The 18,026-nt window shown below is 39.0% G+C and overlaps 1 protein-coding gene across 1 annotated transcript; it reads left to right on the top strand.

The window, feature by feature from the left end:
• The first annotated feature begins 7,523 nt into the window (after window positions 1-7,523).
• Window positions 7,524-17,824, top strand: atg9a (ATG9 autophagy related 9 homolog A (S. cerevisiae)). The gene is made up of 20 exons (XM_028565076.1): window positions 7,524-7,689; window positions 7,981-8,036; window positions 9,126-9,277; window positions 9,415-9,458; window positions 9,593-9,657; window positions 9,778-9,927; window positions 10,465-10,606; window positions 10,756-10,896; window positions 11,030-11,150; window positions 11,342-11,517; window positions 11,613-11,735; window positions 12,008-12,195; window positions 13,422-13,575; window positions 13,757-13,936; window positions 14,100-14,312; window positions 14,428-14,654; window positions 14,917-15,034; window positions 15,170-15,440; window positions 15,986-16,134; window positions 16,231-17,824. The coding sequence occupies exons 3-20, from the start codon at window positions 9,175-9,177 to the stop codon at window positions 16,237-16,239; spliced, it is 2,574 nt and encodes an 857-aa protein (XP_028420877.1). The 5' UTR covers window positions 7,524-7,689; window positions 7,981-8,036; window positions 9,126-9,174; the 3' UTR covers window positions 16,240-17,824.
• Window positions 17,825-18,026: the final 202 nt, after the last annotated feature.

Below are 18,026 nucleotides of genomic sequence, written 5' to 3' on the forward strand. Positions count from 1 at the left end.
CATCAACCCAACTCATCTAACATGCACGTGTGCTGGAACACGCATGCATTGAAACACATATTGAAATACACCATTAGAAACCATTAGAACGTCTGGGCTATTAAATTCACATTACTAGGACAACACCGAGTGACGCTCAGCGGTGAATTGTCGGATAGATTTTGTTCCCTGACCAAGAATGTAACTTTGGGTTCAACATTGGGGGAGGTGGGGGGGTTGGGATTGAGATCTCCACTTTTGAGCAAAATTGAAATTTTGTGTGTCAAACACTTCATTTTCTGCATTCTGGTGATTTTGTTCTGCAACAATTTATGGTGCAAATGTCTTTATTTATGTAAAGGAAGGTTTTTGGGATGGGTTGCACTGGCCATTTTTGATCATTGAGGGTGTTGTAACCCATCCCCCCTGTACATTACACGTATGCCTGCGAGTCAGGAGCAAAACTCTGCTTACTCATTTGACCACAGCTCTCTGTCGCTCTTGTTCTCCTTGATGTCTCCTTCTCCTCTTACAGTTATGAATATGTTTTGTGTGTGTGTGTGTGTGTGTGTGTGTGTGTGTGTGTGTGTGTGTGTGTGTGTGTGTGTGGGGGGGGGGTGTAAATCATGATCAATAGGTCCTCTGGTTCTCTGAGTGAAAACGCAGACAGATTACTGAAGAGCTCAAAGCTGAGCCCACCCATCCACGGTGCTGATTCTTTATCTGTATGCACATATCTATGAAACTGACAAACAACACGTAACCACAAGCAACTCATTTAACACATGTATCTGGTAACTGGTGTGTTAGTGTGTGTATGTGTATGCCATATGTTGCATGCACTAATAGGCGTCACTCACAATGTCACAATCAGTTTTATGACCGGAACATCCATAAATCTCTCTTCATTTATTAACCTTGTTCTCTTTCAGTCGCCCCTCTTCTGTGACCAGACTCTGCCCCCACCCGTGCAGACACATCTGTTTATGGCTGTCTGAGAGGACATGCTGAATCAAAGGCATGCAGAGAAACTCAGTGTTAAATGCTCTGATTGATCATCAAACTAACTTTGTAAAATAGGACAATCCAAAACAAGGCCTGAAGGCTAAACTTGGTTCTCAACAAACCCTCCGTTTGACTTTTTAAATGGTCCCAGAGAGACAAAGATGCATTATTTGGTCTAATTTAATGCAGCTTCTGGAGTGAAATTCATATAAAACATATATAGGCTACATTAACCCCATCAAAAATACATTAAAAGTTGCCCCCTTATATGTTTAAAATAATCTAATTTGTAATGCCTAATACCCTTCTTCATTCTTACGCTGCAATACATCAACAAAGTCACTCTTCTGGCAGTGCAAAACATAAACTGTTATTACAATAACTGCAGCCGCTTTATTAAAACCTTGTTTTCATCAATCTACATTGTGGTTTAAGTGGTTCACAATGACACACAAACACACATAACACATAACTCACACACACACTCTCCTCTCGAGGAAAAGTAATATCGAGCAGATGAGGTTACTTAGTCTCTCAAATTTAATTTACTTTGAATTACTCAATATTAAACTTCTTCTGGCAAAAACTGCACACAAGCAATATGTCCACATTAGTCACTCAGATACTCATCAACACATACAAAATTAAAACAAAACATTACAAAACACAAACACTTTTTTTATCACCTTTAAGGAAGGCATTTCCAATGGTTCTACAAACTGAATGCCTCAGTTGGTTGTCAGAGAACTGGAGTTATGTTTGATCAAATGAAGTTACTCTTGTAAACTGATGGAGCAATAACATCTGGAGGACTGAAGATGTTCTAAGTTGAAGGGTGACTCTTCTCCTTAAAATAATAGCTAGCCATTTTAGGAAATATGCTTATTTGCTTTCTTGCCGAGAGTTAGATGAGAAGTCAGTCTCCACTGGGGAGTTACTGTGTCTGTCTCTGTGCTAAGCTCAACGGTAACTTCATACTTACCATAGCAACAAGAGAGTCAATTTATCATCTGACTCAGCAAGAAAGCAAATAATGTGTGATAAATGAAATTGGTTGATTGAACAAGCCTATTTCCCAAAATGTTGAACTATTCCTTTAAAGAGAGCTACTCTATTGTTAAGCGTTTTTATTATTTGTACCTCCAGACAGTTTCTATCCTCCCACGCCACCATCTTTCCATAAGTCTTTACCTCTGTATTGATTATTAACTACACTGCTGATCTTAACCTTTAACCTTTCTGTCTAGTGAGCAAGTCTGAAGGAGACTTGAATGTCTGGACGAACAACATTAATTAATTTTCGATACATGGACAACAAGGATAAGCATATAGAGAGTAAGGACAATGAGACAAAGCAAACATGGAGAGACAACTGCTGTGCAAAGTCAGAATTGCTGATTTATTTGGTCAAAATAGTAAATTATATCAATTTATTTTTTACTATTTCAGGTAAAATTGCCTTTCCATATTACAAAGGTGGAAAAAAAAGGGTTTAGTAGGGGAAAATGGATACAAAGACGCTGAGCCACGGGGGTGCTTGTGAGGGACAATCCATGCAGTCTGGTGTCAGAGTTCACTCCCTAGAGACAAGTATACTGAACGACAAAATGATTCATGCATTCATGTCTGATGCACATATCCCTTCACACACTCACACACACACACACACACATATATGATGTCATCCAATCTGTATGACTCATGCGACACACACACACACACACACATACAGTTTGTGGCTCTGAATTTAAAAATAAATCACATTTCTGAGAATAAAGGAGGACTAAAGGTCAGATTGGAAGAAACCCTACTGACCAGGCGTCTTTTTAAATTGAACAAAATGTACAGTAGGTGTTTAAGTTATAATTACTATCAGCAGACCGTGGAGTGTGTCATTACTCCTATTCGGAGACAGCTGTGAACTACTAAAAAAAAAAAAAAACTTATTAGGGCCAACAGTGCCACAATTTGACCTCCTTTCCTTTCTTCCACACAGGTTTACTTAAAATATAAGAAGATTTTTCTTTTACTTTGGGTGTGATTACTAGAATCATCTTTCTTGGTTTCATATACCAGATGAAACACACAGTGATTTATTCCCTTGTATTTGTATATGAAACCAAGAAAGATGATTCAAGTAATCACACCCAAAGTATTTTATATTTCTATAAATTATCTACGTGGCAAAATGTAAGCAAAGATCAGTCATCCCTTTGTTCAGGTTACCTTCTGTTTCCATTCCACACCTAACATATAGATGTTAGTTCAGGTTTGGAAAATTGCATGTTAAGCATAGTTAATAATAACACCAGACTGAATGATAACATTTTCATTTTTTTACGCATACAAGGAATTTGTCTTGGTGTTGTTGGTGCATGTCACACATTCACTAAATATAAGAAGAATCAGAAGAATATATATATATATATATATATATATATATATATATATATATATATATATATACACAGTATGTAATAACTAAAAAATAAAAATAAGAAGACAAATAAAATAAAATAAGTTCAGTCAAAAGGAACGGTACAGCAGAGTAAGTACAGTGGTATGTAGAGCCAGAGGTGTAGTGTGGAGAGAGTCACAGGGATTAAACAGGGATTGCTATGCAGAAACCCCATTGTATTAAAGAGTGAGCCAAAAAATAAAAAAAGACATTGAAAACCATTTTAAACTTTGAGTCATGTTAGGACTCCTTATTGGAAGGTGGAGGCCGGGGTGGTGGAGGTAGTGTCATTGTAGCATGGATCAGTGAGGAGGGACTCATATTTACAGTAAAAGGGCCGCCTTGATGTGAGAATGGCTGTGATTGGTGTGTATCTGATAGGAATGATAATTCAATCAGCGGGCGTATGACTTCCGTGTCTTGCATGAACTATGAGCTTAATTTAATCACTTACAAATGGACGGTATTTTACAGGCTGGTTGATATCACTGCCAATATTTTCTTTATATGTTCTATAAATATGTTTCGACTCGTTTTTTTATTTAATAAAAATACCAAATTTCTCAATGCATCAGTGTTAAATAAAAGGTTGATTGATGTTTACACAGCCTTGTAAAGGTTTCTTTCCTGGCAGTTTAGAAAATGCTTTGAAACAGTATTTAGACCGTCATGCTGAGAAAATATAATTGAGATTAAATATAACTGTTGACTGAATAAATTAAGTACAAAAACATTTCATTAAAAAATTAGGGGTCTCAGTATTCCAAAAATCCTGGCTCTACACTTGCTATAAATTGACATAATTTAGACAACAACTGAATCATGATTCAGAATATTCAAAAAGAATCCCTCAACATGATAACAACAATAGATAAAAACAGTATTGTATTGTATATTTGCCAGGAACAGGAAGCGGGACAATTAGGGATATCTGCAGGGGAGAGGAAGACAAGCAACGATTTAAAATGTGTTTTAAGGAGTTCAACATTGGACCCTGTGTATATTTTATGTGGATGTGTGTGTATATGTAGATGTCATACCTGCTGTGTTGGGTTCACATTGGTGCACGTACAGGAAGGATCTTGATCTAATTAAATTGCTCTAGAGATATGACTTCATCCTGATTCCCTTTTCGCTGCCCCCTTTCCCCAGCACCCCCACCTGCCACACCCCACCCCCATCCCTGCTATCCCAGCACCACCTATTGCAGCATGACAGCACGTCTTTGGACCAAATTAGCTGTCAATGCAACCCCCTAATTCCCGAAAGACAGTGGGGTAATTTAATCAGCCAGCTATAGCCTGCAGCAGAGCACTATCATGCTTACACACACACACACATAATCATACAGACACAATTAGTCAAGAGTCATCTCATATAACACAAGGGATAGTTGACAAGTGTGGCAACGACGAATTTAAAAGTAAAATGCCATTTACAAACAAATTTACAAATTTAGTGGAAGGGTACTACTATCTTTAGCTTTATTTTAGGTTTTAAACTCAAACTATCCTCTTTTTGATTTATCTTAAATACTCTATTTCAATGCTAGGTACTTTTTGTTTGTATTTCATCTATTGTGATCAAGAAAAAGGGCAAAACTCAGTCAGTCCTGAAAACCTTAACTTCTTTAAAGTTCCCATGGCATGAACATTTTACTTTATGAGGTTTTTAACATTAATATGAGTTCCCCTAGTCTGCCTATGGTCCCCCAGTGGCTAGAAATGGCAATAGGTGTAAACCGAGCCCTGGGTATCCTGCTCTGTCTTTGATCAAATAAAAGCTCAGATGGGCCAATCTGGAATCTTCTCCTTATGAGGTCATAAGGGCAAAGGTTACCTCCCCTTTCTCTGCTTTGCCTGCCCAGAGAATTTGGCCCACCTATGAGAAAGAGACAGACATCATGGCTTGCAAACAAGCGATTCATGGCAGTTGGTCAAGACCACACCCCCACCTCTATCCTCCTCAATAGCATTTAAAGCTACAGACACAGAAATGGCACATCCTAACAAAACCTCATTGTGGGACTGGCTCTAGTGGCTGTAATTCTGCACCAAGGCGGAATTTTGGGAAAGATACTTCAGATACAGGATTATCGGAACATTAAGGCCTATATAAAAGCATCCAAAAAGCCTTTAAATCATCTGTAACATCTGCAATTTTACCCATTTCTTTTCCTATACAAATGTCGATAAATTAAGTGAAATAACCTAAAATGAAACAATTCAAACACGGTCTGCTAACTATAGCTGGAGATTCATCAGAGACACTGGTTAATAGTGAGGAAACTTTGAATTACACATTACATTGCTTTTATATCTGAGTTGCTGTTTGGTGTTTATCAGCTTGTGAGCTTCATTGTAACAGACTTTTTCTACTGGATTGAATTGAACGAAGCCTAATCCTAATCAGAACAGATTAAATTACCCAGATCACTATAATAACTGGATTACACAAACTCCCCCCTTACTCAAGACACCCCTGCCCTTTTTTTGCTTTATTGTGGAGGTGTAACAGAAAGAGAGAGCACAGAGAACTGCTTACCTTTCAGATTGAAAACATGAATAACTATGTGTGTGCATATTTATGTGTGTTTGTCTTTCTGTTGTATGTCCGTGTGTGAAACCCAAAACTTTTAATTCATTGATTTACTTCTGTCTGTGGATAGTAGTTAATGAAATCGTCATAACTAGGTTCAATACACACACACACACACACACACACACACACACACACACACACACACACACACACACACACACACAAAACAAACAGTGATTGGTGTTAACAGTGTAGCTAACACAGTAACACAGTGAACAAAAGCCCAGCTGTCACTCCAGGGGCTTAACAATCATATATGAATAATGAATATTCATCACAGCAGAGAGCGACAGAAGGTGAGCTTGGCTTTGCCAAGGCTGTGGACTCAGCTCCTGCACCCTATCTACTGTATGTGCATCGATACACAATGCACATGGCAAATAAAAGCTTTGGGAGACTACATTTAGCATTATTATTATGTAGAGGACATACTGGCCCTTTCAGTGTTAATATGTCATACTATATACTACATAAATCCGAGCCAGAATCTTAATATTTGGCCAAGAAAGCTATTAGGTTGTTACCTTGTTTGGTCTCAGCTACATTTGAAATAGAAACAATAATAGTAGTTTTATATAAAAATGCATGATTAAGCAGGTAGATGGAAACTAGCTTCAGGCATTATCCATGCCTGAATGGCTGGCTTTTTTTTCTCCAGACATAGTATCTTTTGAGGCCTCTACAGCACAAATGCATGCTAATCACAGACTTCAGGTCCTTCAGGTCCGTTTTAAGGCATTAGGGGTGGGTGTATTTTACCAGTACTTGTTAACTTTACATAATTTCACTTTTTAACTTTGAATTTGCTTTTTTTATGGGTCCATAGTTTATCTATAATTTTCAAATGTCCTTGGAATTCAGCACTAATTAGTGAAAATGTAAATCTTCTGCTCCATTTAAACTCAAATAATTATTGATTTATTATTTATGTATTATTGGAAATGTTATTGCCCATATTGAATTGTATGCTTACCTGTAGAGAAATTTAGCATTTTGCATTTTAAATTGACCTACTGTGCACTGACTAAAACACTCTAAGTTAAGGTGGCAATTAATTGAAATAAATGTATTATGACGTTTATCAATTGACCACTGTCTCTATTTTCCTAATTAGCACCATAACATGAAACGTCTTGGAAACTATGATGAAATATTTCTAATAAAATGAAGCGTTACCCTTATTGTTATTTATTTCACTGTAAGTAGGCTAGTATTGTAATGACTCATTTTAAAAGTATTGTATTAACAGGAATTATCACACATATTATTATTAGTTTATGTAGCAGCATCACCAGGAGTACACTCGCAGTATTACAGTACCTCCCAGTCTGACCGTATTGTAGTGCTACAAGCGGTGGTACAAACCACAGTAAATGAGGAGCCCGTCATGGAGCAGGGCGTGTGTCCCATATCTACACAACCCATTCCCAGATCCCGCCTCTGCTCGCACCTTATTGGCTGCTCTTCCTTGTCCCTCAGCGGTGACAGACGCCACACAGCTAGCTGTTTCGAAAATGAAACTGGCTCGTGTTTGACTTCGAGAGGCAGCCAAAAGAAAACGAAATCAAGACGGGTATTAGATTAAAAAAAATCCCGCGGGGAATTATTGTTTCAACCTGGCACAGTGGAGGCAGAAGAACCCAACGGTAAGGACTCCATGCGACGACATATTTTTTGTGAGAGAGGCAGGCCTGTGCTGTCAAACCACGACAACAACAACACCTGAATCCTGTGTTGGCTTCGTATTTCCATGTGTCGCTGCTAATAATCTCTTTCAAACAGCCACTCAGCAGTCTGCTATGTCTGTCTTAATTTAGCTAGCTACCCCTGTGCTTTACTGTATGTTGTTTCTGAATATAAATATGCCTTAACCCGTCGTACAGTCTGTTATTGCCCTAGATAAAGACTGAAGAAAATGTCTCTTCCTATTTTTAAAGCTGGAGATGTTGAGTAAACACCAGAGCTGGATAGGACTCACTGTACTGCAATGGAGGTAAGCGTATCTCTGTAGCTGACATAAGCCACGCCATTGCTTTGCTTTGAGACAGTATGTGTGGTGAGTTAGAAGTGTAAATAGATCATATATGGTTAATAATTTCACCATTAGCTTTTCAAGGATCTGAAGTACCTCTTTCCACCTACAGTATAAACTAAGAAGGTTCACTGATTTGTGGCGTAATCACTGGGGTTTAAGCCATTTATACCATACGGTTTTGTTATTACAATTGGGTAGGTAAGATGCCTTCTTGTTGTACTTCATTCCTGCCGAGGGCCATTGTTTTCTCATGTTACTGTATGTGTTGTTTGTACTCCAAACCGTGTAATCATGGTCTTGGATCAATACAATATCTTAATCTGTGTAGTCTCTTTGGGAACTCTTGACCTGGTGCTATTATTATTTACCTGGAGGCTTTTAGATGTTGCTGTTACAACTATAACTAACCAATACTGAGGCAGAGACTCTAGTTAGTTTCAGTCTAACTGATGAGGGCGGATGCAACATAAAGGTGCTATACCACAAATACTCTTTATTTGTACAACAGAGAATGTGACATTCTTTGAACATTAGCATCAGTCACAAACACTAATTATGCTTTTGGGGTACCTTTTGGTTGATTTCTACTATGTCTACTCTCTCTCAAAATGTACTAATGTCACATGTGTGAAGATAGTTTAAAGGTCCCATGGCATGAAAATTTCACTTTTGAGGTTTTTTAACATTGCCTAATATGGTCCCCCCCAGTGGCTAGAAAGGTGTAAACCAAGCCCTGGGTATCCTGCTCTGCCTTTGAGAAAATGAAAGCTCAGATGGGCCAATCTGGAATCTTCCCCTTATGATGTCATGAGGGGAAAGGTTACCTCCCATTTCTCTGCTTTGCGCGCCCAGAGAATTTGGCCCGCCCATGAGAAAGAGAGACAGCAGTTGGTCAAGGCCATTGATGATTATTAACCAACATATGATGTGTCCTTTATATCACTCTTTTTTTCCTTCTCCTCCTCCTCGTCATGTTTACCACTTGTCTGTATATCTTCAACCCTCTTGCCTTCCCCTCATCTCTCCCTGCCGTTCACTGTGCTCCAGTCTGTAGCAGTGGGCTCAGCTACTTGGTGAGACTGAAGCTGCTGTCACTATGGCGCACTTTGACACAGAGTACCAGCGCCTGGAGGCGTCCTACAGTGACTCTCCCCCTGGAGAGGAGAACCTGCTGATGCATGTCCCTGAAGGAGCCAAATGTATGACATGAAAACACAAATCACACACACATCATGAAGTTATCATAACACAGAAACACACCCTCGCATTTTACAATGATGGTGATGCCTAACAACAACAACAACAACATCACTAATTTGTAATAACTCTTTTGCAGCCCACTGGCACCACATAGAAAACCTGGACCTGTTTTTCCAGAGAATATCCTTTTACATGGTTTGTGCTGTGTCCCTGACAACTGAATTGCGGTTCTTTGATTTTACACCATAGAAGTTTTAACATAAATATTATTGCTAACCTCAGATACATTTACATTATTCCCTAACGTCCAATACGTCTATAATCTGCACCAGAAGAATGGATTCACCTGTATGCTGCTGGGAGAGATCTTTGAGCTGGTGTATGTATTCTATCCATCAGAAAATGTGTTTTTTTGAGGGATTCTTGTGTATCTCTGTAAGAGGTTCATTTATTGCAGAGCTTGATGATTTTTCTCGTCCTTCTCTCTTTCTCCATCCAGTCAGTTACTGTTTGTGGTTGGCTTCACAGTATTCCTAGCTAACTGTGTGGACTATGACATACTCTTTGCCAACAAGTTTGTAAATCACACTGATTCGTCTAAAGTCACCTTGCCTGATGCCTTCCTCCCAGTGGATGTCTGCAGTGCCCGGTGAGTGTGACACGTTATTTAGTTAATTATAACGTAAATTAATTGTAGTTTCATTGCGAGTGTGTAGCTGAGGATGGGATTAATGATTGTCTTCAGATGGGTGTTTGGAAGATACAGAAGGATCAACACTTAAATTCCAGCAGACTTTCTTAGTTTGTGATGAAAATGATCACCTGGAGCTGTTATTTGACTGTTTATTCCTTACTTCATCTGCCAGGAACATAACTTGATAGTCACATATCAATGTGATGTTTAGTATAAGAATCTTAGAATAAGGCATTGCAACCCCAAACACCTTCTTCATTGTCAATTGCCTTTTTCATGTTTTATTTTCTTCCACAGTTATAACAGTGAAATAAAGCTTCTGTCAATAAAGCTGAAATGTGGCATGAGTTAAGTTATTTGGGTTTAGCTTTCCTGTGTTTATTATATTATATGGTAATATTAAATGTGCCAAAGCAATTAGACATTTTAAGACCTCACTGCTGTTGAATACACACATCTTTGAATTATAGAAGTGAATATTTTCTCCCGCAGTATCCGAGATAATGCATTTGTGATCTTCGTGCTGATAATCTCTGGGGTGTTTTGGCTACATCGCCTGGTCAAATTCCTCTACAACGTCTGCTGCTACTGGGAGATCCGATCCTTCTACATCAACGCACTGAAGATGACCATGGTGAGACAGACATTGTGCCGGGAAGTAATTTTTTTAGAGGGGTATTGAAGATTTGTTTTGTTGGCTTTGAATGAATGTATTAAGATTTATTATAATCGTACATAATAAATCATATTACCAACTAACCTTCACTGTGCATTTTTTTTCAGTCAGAACTCCCCTATGCAACATGGCAGGAGGTTCAGGCCAGGATAGTGGAGATCCAGAAAGAGCATCAGATCTGCATCCACAAAAAAGAACTGACGGAGCTTGACATTTACCACCGCATCCTCCGCTTTAAAAACTACATGGTGGGTCCATTTGTGATGAAATGTCAAAAGCACTGCTTAGTTGCTGTTTTTTATGTCTCACACGCTTTCCTACTTGCAAACATAACCAAACCGTGTAACCACAAACCAAAACTTTCTTCCTGTACTTCTCAAGGTTGCCATGGTGAATAAATCACTCCTTCCTGTGCGATTTCGACTTCCTACACTTGGGGAGTCTGTGTTTTACACTCGGGGTCTCAAATACAACTTTGAGCTCATCTTCTTTTGGGGGCCAGGTGCGTCCATGTTTGATGTGATTCATTATATATTTACTGTCTGCATGTGTCTGCCTTTTCTCTGGTGTCATATTCAGGTTAAATGAACCATTTGCATGCGTGCACTTATATATTTGCCTATTTGTCAAGGTTTAGAATTACAAAGGAGTCTTCTTTTCAGCTCCCTTGGCTTTTTTGTTGTTGCTCTGTAGGCTCTCTGTTTGAGAATGAGTGGAGCCTGAAACCAGAGTACAAGAGAGGAGGTAACAGGCTTGAGCTGGCAGACAGGCTAGCTTCCCGTATCCTGTGGATCGGGATTGCCAATCTGCTGCTGTGTCCAGTCATTCTGGTATGGCAGATTCTCTATGCCTTCTTTAGTTATACAGAGGTAAGTAGTTCACGTGCGCGTACAAACTTTATTATACAATGTCCTTTGTTTTTTAGTGCTCTAGACAATCGTTTGTTGTGTGTGTGTGGGCCTAGGTGATCAAGCGAGAGCCTGGTTCTCTGGGAGCGAGGTGCTGGTCTCTGTATGGTCGATGTTACCTGCGGCACTTCAATGAGTTGGACCATGAGCTTATGTCGCGCCTCAGCAAAGGCTACAAGGTCCATGCATTTACTAGCTAATCTGCTAACAGTTGATGCTCATATGTTACTTGTCCTCTGAAACCTAGTTTTATAACTCTTACTTTTCTTAAAATAAATGCCAAAAAAACATGTCTCTATGTGGCAGCGCATCACTTAATTAACGTGGTTTTGTATTGATATCATCATGCTCTTCATTCTTATATGGGTTGGTACATCTCATCCACTGCCTGTGGAGTCAATAATGAAGTCTATTTTTTCTCTTCCTCTTCCTTTGTTCCTGTTTCATTCAGGCTGCATCCAAGTATATGAACTGTTTCCTGTCACCACTTCTGACAGTGGTTGCCAAAAATGTAGCGTTTTTTGCCGGGTCTCTCCTGGCCGTCCTCATCGCCCTGACTATCTATGACGAGGATGTTCTCTCAGTGGAACATGTACTCTCATCGATCACTCTGCTTGGAGTGTGTATCACAGTCTGCAGGTACTGTAGGGAATTAGTGTTATAGTTATACTATTCTCATTTATACACCTGCAGAATTAATTTAATGATTTTATTTAACTGAAGACTCTCTCTTATAAACACACAGATCAATAATTTAATGTTGTTGAGGTAGCCCATAAATTATTCCCTTTGTCACTAGAAAACTGATATGAAATGGCAAACATCAGATACAAATGTAAGACACAAATCTTCACCTACGTGGAATTTTAGGGCTGCTAACCATGAGCCATTTCTTTATTCTTTAAAGCTACCCAGAGTTGTAATCCCTTTTGATGCTCTTTGGCAGCTTATTCTGCTGTAAAACTGAGGATATATAAGAGGGTTTCCTTCCTTAAGTAGCTCTCGTCTATTTGAAGTCTGTTAATAGTTGGATATTGAAATAATTAGATATGTGGGAACATTCCCATGAATTTAGATTAGATTCAACTTTATTGTCATTGTGCAGAGTACAAGTACAAAGACAACGAAATGCAGTGTGCGTCCAACCAGAAGTGCAAAAAGAGCAGAAAAGTGCAATGTGATATACAAGTATAGACAGGAAAAGAAATATAGTGTATTATAGACAATCGTATACAGTTGGTTTACAGATGGTGGTTTAGAGTCATATAAATTGAACATAAATATGTGTATAAATATGTGTATTAGCAGTTACCTTATAAGAGAGAATAAATATGGCTATGTAATATGAACAACATGTATAGATATGTGCAATTTATCAGTAACGTTATAATAGTAGTAAGAATAATATAGATATATGCAGTGTATTAACAGAATATATTATAAGAAAAACTGAATAAATATGGATATTCAGTATGAACCATATAGACAGATATGTATAGTATGTACAGCTATGTGCAGTGTGTTAACAGTACCATTGTAGTGCAGAAACAGTAACATAAGAGTAGTAAGAATAAGTGTATGTGCAGGATGAATAGTAACTGTGTTGGAAAAAACAGTTCTACCTAATATAATTTTATCTAACACATTCAATTATCCAAAACACCCCAGAATCCATCAGAAAGTTAGAATCTGAACTATAGGATTCAATTTGTGATTTGTTTTGAGAAATCCTCACTAACAAAAGTGTTTTTCAGACTTGTAGTTATCAAGCACATTTCCACAAAGTAGTTCAATCATTACCTTTTTGATTATGAACCTCTTTAGTTAGTAAACTAAGTTCTTTTCTACCACCTCTGTCTCTTCAGATCATTTATTCCAGATAAGCACATGGTGTTTTGTCCTGAGCAGCTGTTGAGGGTTATCCTGGCTCATATCCACTATATGCCTGACCACTGGCAGGGCAATGCACATAGATATGAGACTCGTGACCAGTTCTCCCAGCTCTTCCAGTACAAAGCAGTAAGTATGAATACTGAACTAGGACTAAATATCAATACTCAGAATAAGTATATTTAATCATCAAGTCAGAAGTGTTCCTCCAGATTTCAATCAAAATACATTTTTAAATAACACATTTTAACTTGTGAATCCCTACCCGAGTGTACAGTGTCAACCTTTCCCCCTCTTATTTTTTTTCCAGGTGTTTATTCTAGAGGAGCTGATAAGTCCAGTGGTGACTCCCATCATCCTGATCTTCTGCCTGAGGAGGAAGTCCCTGGAGATCATTGACTTCTTCAGGAACTTCACTGTGGAGGTGGTTGGGGTTGGAGACACTTGCTCCTTTGCCCAGATGGACATCAGGCAGCATGGACACCCTGCGGTGAGTGACTGCCACACTAAGTGCAGCCACACAGATGAAGACACACATGAAAATACCTAAATAAGTTATCTATAGAATGTGTGACATGCATTAGATTAAAAATATGAGTGAATAAGAGTCTGTGTGTATATCTGTGGGTTGATCATCTCTCCTCCCTCTGTAGTGGATGTCAGCGGGGAAGACAGAGGCGTCTATCTACCAGCAGGCAGAGGATGGGAAGACAGAGTTGTCTCTGATGCACTTTGCCATCACTAATCCCCAGTGGCAGCCTCCTCAGGAGACCACACAATTCATCAGCCAGCTAAAGGAGCGAGTTCACAGAGAGGCCACAGGGGCTGCTTCGGACACACATCCACTCTCACTGTCTGAGTCTGAGGTACAGTGATAAACCAGTGTTCATGCTCAAGTATCACAGTGGTCATGAGTTAAAAGTCATTACATCGCCAGAGGTAAAAACGGATTTTCTTTCTTGTTTCTTCCCTCTCTTGCAGCCGAGGAGCCTCATTGCAAACCTCTTGGCGGGTCCCTCTACACTGGCCTCCGTTCATTTCAGCAGCTCTTTGACCAATCATGCAGCAGCTGGCTCAAGCGATGGGGCGTCTGCCTTACGCTCCCTTTCCCCAATCAGCAGCAGTTTTCACCTGAGAGGCAGCTTGAGTGCAGCTAACAGGGCTTCTGGTCACACTTCAACTATGAGCAAAGCAATGGCAGGCTCTGGGTAGGAAAATACTTCTAAATTATTCCTCAACTAAATTCCTTTTCAGGCTACATCTTTCTGTGCAACACTAAATATTTACTTAGCGGCTGGATGAAATCTCACAGTACAGAGTGCAAACTCTAAAAGAGCTTTGTCATGGATAACCTTGTTTAAACCTTAATTTATATTCAGTATTCTCCTTTTGTTTTTCTCATCTTCTCATCCCTATTACCTCCTCTTCATGTCCTCATTTTCTCTACATGTTTGCGTTCACTTTCTGTAGGACGGATGCCCGGACTGTGAGCTCAGGCAGCAGTGCGTGGGAGGGGCAACTCACCAGTTTGGTCCTCTCAGAGTATGCCTCCACTGAGATGAGCATCCATGCACTTTACATGCATGAGGTAACTGTGTGTGAGCATGTGTGGGATGAGAGTAGAGGACATAAATTATGTAGGTCTTATCTTGAATATCTCACAGATGCTCTCCATCTTGGGTCCTATCCATTCTCCATCCTATCTTTTTTTCTCTCCTTGCAGCTACACAAGCAGCAGTCCCGTGGCGAGCTATCCCGTCACACATGGCACAGGCAGGAGAGTGACGAAAGCAGTGACAGTGTCCCCGATGAAGTGAGAAGCGAACCGAACCCCCACTCCAGACATTTCCCTCGCTCACACACTTTCCCCACCACAGTTCCCAGTCCCAGTGCCATTCCCACTTCATCTTCAGCCATCAGCAGTACCACCCTGGGCCAGGAGAGGGCTTCATCGCACAGCAGCAGCCAGCGGCGCTATAGTGGACCTACCACAGGTATCTACCTTTTTTTTATAGTCTCTCTCCATGTTTTACATCACATGCATCTGAATGCTATTTTTTTTATATATATATTATCTCTCTTTTTAATATTATTTTTTAATATTTAATTATTGTACTCATGACTTGTGTGCTGTACAAAAAGCCTTCAAGCACAAGTGCATGACCATCATCCACATATTGTTCTGAAGAGTTGTAAGAATACTGTACCATGACCTTACTTTGCTGATATTGTCACAACGATGCTGCACTCTCAATTTTTATTGCATTTAATTATTATTCTTACATTCATTTTACTGATCCGTGCAATATTATATTATTATTAATATCTGTGAAATATATGTATTATTTATCACAACTTACCTGCCCTTGTTTTATGATGAATGTTGGTTGTTTAATAAATGCTGATGTTTAATGTTATATTCAAATGTGTGCAATATAGTTCTTTTTTCACAATTTTGAAAAATAATGGCAATAAAGGCTTCTTATCTTATCTTGCCGCCACTTTTCAACTCTACTGTCCATGTCTTTCTATTTTCCAGACTCTTTTGGTGTAGGCGGGAAAGTGGTGCGGTCAGCCCGTGGTGTGCCCATGGGAGGGTGGGCAGAGGAGGGTCAGGCAGCACCACGACACCATGAGACACTACCAGAAGAGAGCTCAGAGGACGATATGCCTCCTCAAATACACAAGGTGGATGCTGTTTGTGTGTGATGGGAGTGGCGATGTTAATTTGCCTGTGTGCATTGCAAGTAAATTAACATGTTTATTTTCTTTCTCTCACTTTAGATTGCATAATCAAGCCATGTGAATAAGTATCATCGTCCGACTCTCCATAGAAATCCAAACACACATCCTCATCCGTGACCAAACCTTTTCTCCAGGATTGACCATCAGATCTGACACAGATGAAAATGAACATGTCCCAGAGCGGTATACCATGATACAAACTAGAAACACTTAACTAGTGAAATCATCTGGACAAGTTACGACTGATGCCACCATCAACCATTCAAAGATACTCATGACTTACATGCCTAAACGTAAAGGTAAATATCTGAATATGTGTATCAGAAGAGGACCTACACGATCAAGTTATTTCTAATAGCCAGTGATGACATCAGATTACACTACTCTTTTATAACGCCAAAAGATTAAACAATGAAAGGTCATGTGTTGCTGGGATGTAAACAAAAGTTCTTCACTTCAGTTCTACTGGATGCATCCTTTGCACTATGCCACTGTTGCTGTAGAAAAATACTCAACAATTTGCCCAAAAGGGGATCACAATAATCTTAATTGTGCTATCTGTATTGTTTCCCTCTTTTAAAAATCGTATGGCATGACAGGTGAAATTTGAAGAATGTATGGTGTCTCTCTAACAATAACAGCATTCAACGAAATGTGTTCAGAAAGATGCTGTTAACAAAATGACTTTCATTGTGTTCTGTGCCCTGTGCTCTGTGTTTCAGCTTGCATTCTGCCTCTTCTCAAAACATGTGATGGCCTCAAATAGTATCAAAGTCACCAGACATTTTTAAATAACATTTACTCCTTAGGGATTTTTTTAAATTCTTTCAGCGTTACAAAGTTCATGTGAATTTCTAAAATGTTCTGACATTTGGCTGGCTCAGTTTGCACAGATAGATGCTTGTTTAAAAGATAATTGTACAGCATAGCCCGGTATTCTGCACGCACACATGCACTCTCTAACAAAATGTTATCAGGTTATTTCACAGCAATCATTCAGAATATTATAAGGCAAATGTTTTGTGATGTGTGACCAGACATGCTGTATGCTGATTTAACCCAAGTTTTAATTGTTTACCATACATTATTTTTCAATAGACTTGCAAAAAGGTGCAGCAAATAAACAAAGCTGTTTTAAGCATGTAATATTGACATCTGTGCCATACAAAAAACCCTCAAGCACAAGTGCATGGCCATCATCCACACATTCTTCTAAAGAGTAAATCCACATTAAGAATACCATCCCTCCACGTCCTGCTTAATCACAGCATGACTTTCCCATGTTCTCCCTGTCATTAAGCCGCAATTCTATTCAGAATTATGCACTTTAATTATCTGTTAATGCAGAGGGTGTCACTTAACTTGGATGTTTGTATGTATATGTTTTCGTATATATATTTTTGAATTATTTTATTTATCAAAGGGATGTGCCATGATCATTGACCGTTGGATATAAAGGTTTGGTTTTCTGATGTGCACTTGGATGGGGATACAGAAAAGCACTGTCATACTATATGGCCATAACGTTAATTAAAATGAGTTGTGTTGGGTTTTTTATTTTATAGATCCTGTAAAATACCATTTTGTACAGCTGTAAATTCATCAATTAAAACAAAGCAATGGCTCAATGATGTTATGTCTATAAAGTCGCATTAGTTAACATTAAGGTTACATTTTACGATTGCGTGCAGTCATTGCGCTACGTAGCTAGGCGTTAAGTTAGCATACGGCTAACTAGTTTGCTAGAGCAGCTAGCTTTTTTTTTAGCTGCTAACAAAGCTCTAACATTATGGATATGGAGATAAATGTTTACCGGTAACGTTAGTCTATAATGA

This window comes from Perca flavescens, chromosome 20, assembly GCF_004354835.1.
Source record: "Perca flavescens isolate YP-PL-M2 chromosome 20, PFLA_1.0, whole genome shotgun sequence".
Lineage (NCBI taxonomy): Eukaryota > Metazoa > Chordata > Actinopteri > Perciformes > Percidae > Perca > Perca flavescens.

Excerpts from the sequence above, each read along its gene's own strand:
- atg9a (XM_028565076.1), top strand. The coding sequence starts at position 9,175 with ATGGCGCACTTTGACACAGAGTACCAGCGCCTGGAGGCGTCCTACAGT. Across the intron at positions 9,459-9,592 it reads TGGACCTGTTTTTCCAGAGA|GTCTATAATCTGCACCAGAA; the intron begins ATATCCTTTTAC and ends AACGTCCAATAC. Across the intron at positions 15,441-15,985 it reads CTATAGTGGACCTACCACAG|ACTCTTTTGGTGTAGGCGGG; the intron begins GTATCTACCTTT and ends TCTATTTTCCAG.